At 36.9% G+C, this 5,184-nt stretch overlaps 1 protein-coding gene across 1 annotated transcript; it reads right to left on the reverse strand.

Moving 5' to 3' along the window:
• Positions 1-2,115: 2,115 nt before the first annotated feature.
• On the reverse strand, positions 2,116-4,149 carry LOC128133102 (cytochrome P450 82A4-like). The gene is made up of 2 exons (XM_052770110.1): positions 3,190-4,149; positions 2,116-2,956 (listed from the first exon to the last, which is right to left on the reverse strand). The coding sequence occupies exons 1-2, from the start codon at positions 4,144-4,146 to the stop codon at positions 2,321-2,323; spliced, it is 1,593 nt and encodes a 530-aa protein (XP_052626070.1). The 5' UTR covers positions 4,147-4,149; the 3' UTR covers positions 2,116-2,320.
• Positions 4,150-5,184: the final 1,035 nt, after the last annotated feature.

The following is a 5,184-nucleotide window of genomic DNA, read 5'->3' on the forward strand; positions in this document are numbered from 1 at the left end:
TATAGCTGAGAATGAGAAAAACGGGGAGGCCTTGGCCCCCCTAGGCCTCTAGAAGCTTCCGTCACTGACTGGTGCACTACAAGAAATTAGAGTATTACTGGGGACGGGCGTCGTCGCTAAAGGTCGAAAATGTCGCCGCTAAATGATCACTACTGTTGGTTCGTCGCTAATGCTCCACTGGTCGCCGCTATTGCCTTCTGTCGCCGTTAAAGGCGTGTCGATGCTAATACTATTTGTTGCCACTAAAGGTATCGTCGCTATTCGTATGTATTTGTATACATACAAATACACATACATACATAATACACATACAAAATACACATATACATACAAAAACACATACACATACAGAATTTACATACATATACATATAAATGAGCATACAAAAACACATACACATACAGAATTTACATACATATACATATAAATGAGCATACAAAAACACATATACATACATAAAATACACTCAAGATACTCATATACATAGAAATGCAAATACAAATACATATCCACATCTACAAACACAAAATACAAATACAAATACAGATCTAAAATATCAAAATTATCAAAATTTCGTCATGAACAGTGGTGGTGGCGGTATACTCCGGCGAGAAAGGTGGGGGTCTCAAAATTCCGACAACCAACACAAATTTATTAGGGAGAAGAGAAAAGGAAAAGAGAAAGGGGGAAAATGGAGAGGAAGAGAGGTGAAATATCGAAGATTTCGGTGAAATTCCGATGGGGTCGAAGGTGGTGAGTAGAAAGAAGAGAGAAGAAGGGAAAACACAGAAGTAGATCAGGGAAGAAAGTGAAGACGACGCAGATTTTATTGTCGAGGCTCTTTAGCAGCGACACCTTTAGCGGTGACACATCGGAGGGAAAACAATCCGGGGTTTTCTACATCGTTGGATCATCACTTAAATCGACTGTTGGGGTTGAAATGACGCGGATCGCCAGAACTAGCAATAGCGACGACGAGTAGCCTTTAGCGGCGACACACCGGAGGGAAAATAACGCGGAGTTTTCTACATCCTCCTAGTCGTTGGATCATCGCCTAAATCGACGGTTAGGGTTGAAATGAGGCGGATCGCCAACATAAGCTTTTAGAGGCGACATACACTTTTAGCGGCGACAAAAACGCGTTTGTTTGATGTCGCCGCTCAAAGTGTCCGTCGTGCTAAAGGTGTCGCTGCTATTGCTTGATGGTGATAACCATAGTGGATACGAAGTCTTTAAAATGTTCCATTATTCTCTAGAAACGATTATGAGGAAAACAGTTTCATCCTTTCCATGTTGGATGAACAACAAAACATTGGTATCTTTCTTTTGGATATCTCTATTTGTTGAGCTTCATTAGTTTCCGTGTGCGTATGTTGGATATAAGACCAAAATAACAAACTCCTTTTATTACTGTTATCACTCACGAAATGTATGAAGAAAGGAAGAAGAAAGGTTTTTTCTAATGTAATAAATTAAATGTGCAGCAATCTGAAAAGTAAAGAGCAAAAAAACTATTTTATTCATAGCACTAAAGGCTATATATAATCATCTTAGATACACACGTGACCCATGAAAGAAGCCATGCTAATTGTTCTACCAGAAGACTCGGTACAAGCTAAGGACTGGTACAACTCCATATACTTGGGTCAATCTAGAAGCTAAATTCTAAATAATAAACTACTAATTAAAACATAAGATGATATAAATTCATAAATACTCATTAAAACTAAAGTTCCAATCATGCATGCATATAACGGGTGAACCGATGACAACCGAACCGATTAATCCAGGCAACAGCGTAATCATTCTGTAAAAAATCCCATATCTCTTCTGACTTGGAAAGGATATTTTTTTCATGCTCAAAAACACATAGTCTGAAAATTGGGATCAGAAGCTAAGCCATGCTAATATATAGTAGTGTTGACTTGTACCATTTTAAAATTGATATAAAGCAACTATTATGCGTGCAACATAGCTAGCTCTGATAACACAATGTTCGTGTAATTAAACAGCAAAAATTTTCATGCTAATTATCGATGCTTAAAATGTAAATAAGGGATGGCTCTATATACAGAGCATATATATACAAGCAGAAGAAACTAGAAAGCATTGCATGAAATAATGAAAATCCAAAACAAAGTAGTATCCATTGCATGAAATAATGAAAATCCAAAACAAAGTAGCTAGTATGACTAATTAACAAGCTGTTGATAAGATAGTAAGAAGACTTTGTGATTTTTCGGGATTAATTGTCTTGGAATGGTTGTTCAATAAGACTAGAGTGTGGGCGCATGGTCGGTGATGATTCGAAGCAGACGTATCATGCAGCAACTGCAGGGTACATATCAAGGGATAAACGAGGCGCCAGAAGGACCTCAAGTGGGATGGCTTTGCTGATAGTCACTCCAGCGCTTTCACTCATATCAATGGGTTCTTTCGATGGGTTTTTAAGCACAAATTGTTGTATTAAAGTAGCTAAAGTTATATGCAAAGACCGAAGAGCAAAGGGAATAGCAGGGCATACTCTTCTACCACTACCGAAAGGAAGCAATTCATAATTGTTTCCCCTGACATCAACATGTTTATGACTTGTCAAGAATCTTTCTGGCTGAAATTCTTCAGGATGTGACCATTTATTAGGATCATGTTGAATTTTCCAAAGATTAGTCAATAAACGTGTGCCTTTAGGGATTTTGTAGCCACCAATAACGCAATCCTCCATGGACTCATGAGGAAGGTTTAGAGGTCCAGGTGGGTATAAACGCAGTGTTTCTTTAACGATTGCGTCAAGGTAAACAAGGTTCTTCAGGTCCGACTCCTCTACTGCTCTCTTCCTTCCAACATGCTCATCCAATTCATCTTGGGCAGTTTTTAATACTCTTGGGTTGTTGAGCAACAAACATAAAGCCCATGTTAACGTTGCAGACGATGTGTCCAATCCCGCAGCTAAAACAGTCTGCAAGTTTGAAGTTAAAACAAATTTCTTATATTAGCTAGATTTCAAGCAACATGCATGCATGCTGATAATTAATTTTGTTTGTTTGCACAGCTTATCTTTATATTTGCCACTGAAAACTGTTGCAAATACGTACTATAATGAATGTGGAAGAAACTATATATAATTAAACGATTAATTAACAAACTCTAGCTAGTAATAGTATGAGATATAGAAAGATTAATAAGGTTTACCAAACATGTAGCCTTGATTATGGTATCATGGTCAAAACCACGGAATTCCTCTGGGGAGGCACCTTCAAGAACGGAAATCAGAACATCCATGAAGACTTGGCTTCTTTCATGTTGCTGCGCATGCTTTTCCTCCGCCCTCACTCTCTTGTGATCCTCTAGCCATCCTGTTACAATTCCGTACATCTCTTCTCCTGTCATCTTCATTTTTTTCTCGTATCCTCCCAGGTCCAAAGGCTTGAGATATGGAATAAAATCAGACACCACAAATGTGCCCAATAACACAAAGAATTTCCTTATCACTTTTTGAAATCGAACCCCTTCTTTGTCATCAGGTGAAAACCTTTTTCCTGAAACAACCCTGACCACAACATTTAATATCAAGTTCTGAAACCATTGTTTCATATCCACCTTTACCATGTCGGAACTTCCACTCTCTTTATTCTTTACCCAAGCATTATATATATCTCCCATGGATGCTTTAACCTCTGAAGCACGAAGAGGTCCAAGCATCTCCACGCGTCGCTGAGAGAGAACCTCGAGTGTCAAGATCTTGCGCACTTGTCGCCAGTAGTCACCATAAGGAGCTAGAGCCAAGATGGCATAGTTATAGCCCATGTGTTCTACTGCCATTGACTTGGGTCGACTTGCAAACACCTTATCATTTGTGGTAAAGCACTCTTTCGCCATCTCAGCGTTACTCACCACCAAAACATTGTGAACACCAAGCTTGATGGTGAAAATGGGGCCATATTTATCTGCCATGCCACCTAAGACCCTGTGAGGTAGTTCAGCTCCACCTAGAAGGCGCAGGTGTCCGATTACCGGCCATCGGCCCTTTGCTTGAGGTGGTTCTCTGTTCTTCACTCTCTTTCCTTCTAAGCTTTGCAGCAGGAATTTTAGTAGCAAAGAAAAAACAATCGCTGCTATAGAGGCTGAAAATGGGAGAAACAGCTCCATGCTTTCTACGTCCAGAATGAATTATGAAAATGATGATACACAGGGTTCATAATATATAGAGATTGAACTCCCCTGGCTGCTAACGTTTTATATATATATATATATATATATATATATATATATATATATATATATATATATATATATATATATATATATATATATATATATATATATATATATATATATATATTCAAATGGAATGGTTCAAATAATGTAAAAGTCAACAAAGTTGGCTGAAGAGTTTGCTGGATATAATTGTGTTATTAAACTTAATTAATGATCGTTTAGGATAAACATATATTTAAGACGGAATATAATTTAAGAATGACATATACATTTCATGGTCTTGTGTAAAAAAATGATAGAATCTTTGTGTCGTTGAATTACATGTATTTTGACCAAATTAGATTTAGAGTAAATTACACGAATGGCTCCTATTGTTTGGGGTAATTTGTGTGTTTGGTCCATAATTTATTTTTTTAATTGGAATATCCCTACTATTGGTTTTTGTTACACGTTTGGTCCCCGTCTTACCTTAAAAGTCTATTTTCCCTTGATTTTTTAATTTATTTAAATAAGCACACACTCACAGTTCACCCCCACCTCACTTTATCTTATCGAAATGAAAAAAAGACTATTTTAATTTATTTAAATAAGAGCATAATAGTCCGTTTTAGTAAGACATAGACCAAACGCAAAACAAAAACAAACGGTAGGAACCTTCCGATAAAAAAAATAAGTTAGGGAACAAACATGCAAATGACTCCAAACCATAGGGACCATTCTTGTAATTTACTCTTAAAGTTAATCAATTTGTCACCTAAAGGCGTTCGATGTCAAAATCTTTCATTTCAATTCGTTCAAATTCCTTTGCATTCCACAAAACAAGCTTGATATTAATTCTCTAAATAATAATTTATAAATTGATATATCGATGATTGACACTAAATCATGTTTTTTGAGAAGTGCAATTTTATAAAAGAAACAGACATCCGCTTCTAGCTTTGGCAAAGTATAATGAAAGAAATTTAAAAA

Source organism: Lactuca sativa, chromosome 3, assembly GCF_002870075.4.
Source record: "Lactuca sativa cultivar Salinas chromosome 3, Lsat_Salinas_v11, whole genome shotgun sequence".
Lineage (NCBI taxonomy): Eukaryota > Viridiplantae > Streptophyta > Magnoliopsida > Asterales > Asteraceae > Lactuca > Lactuca sativa.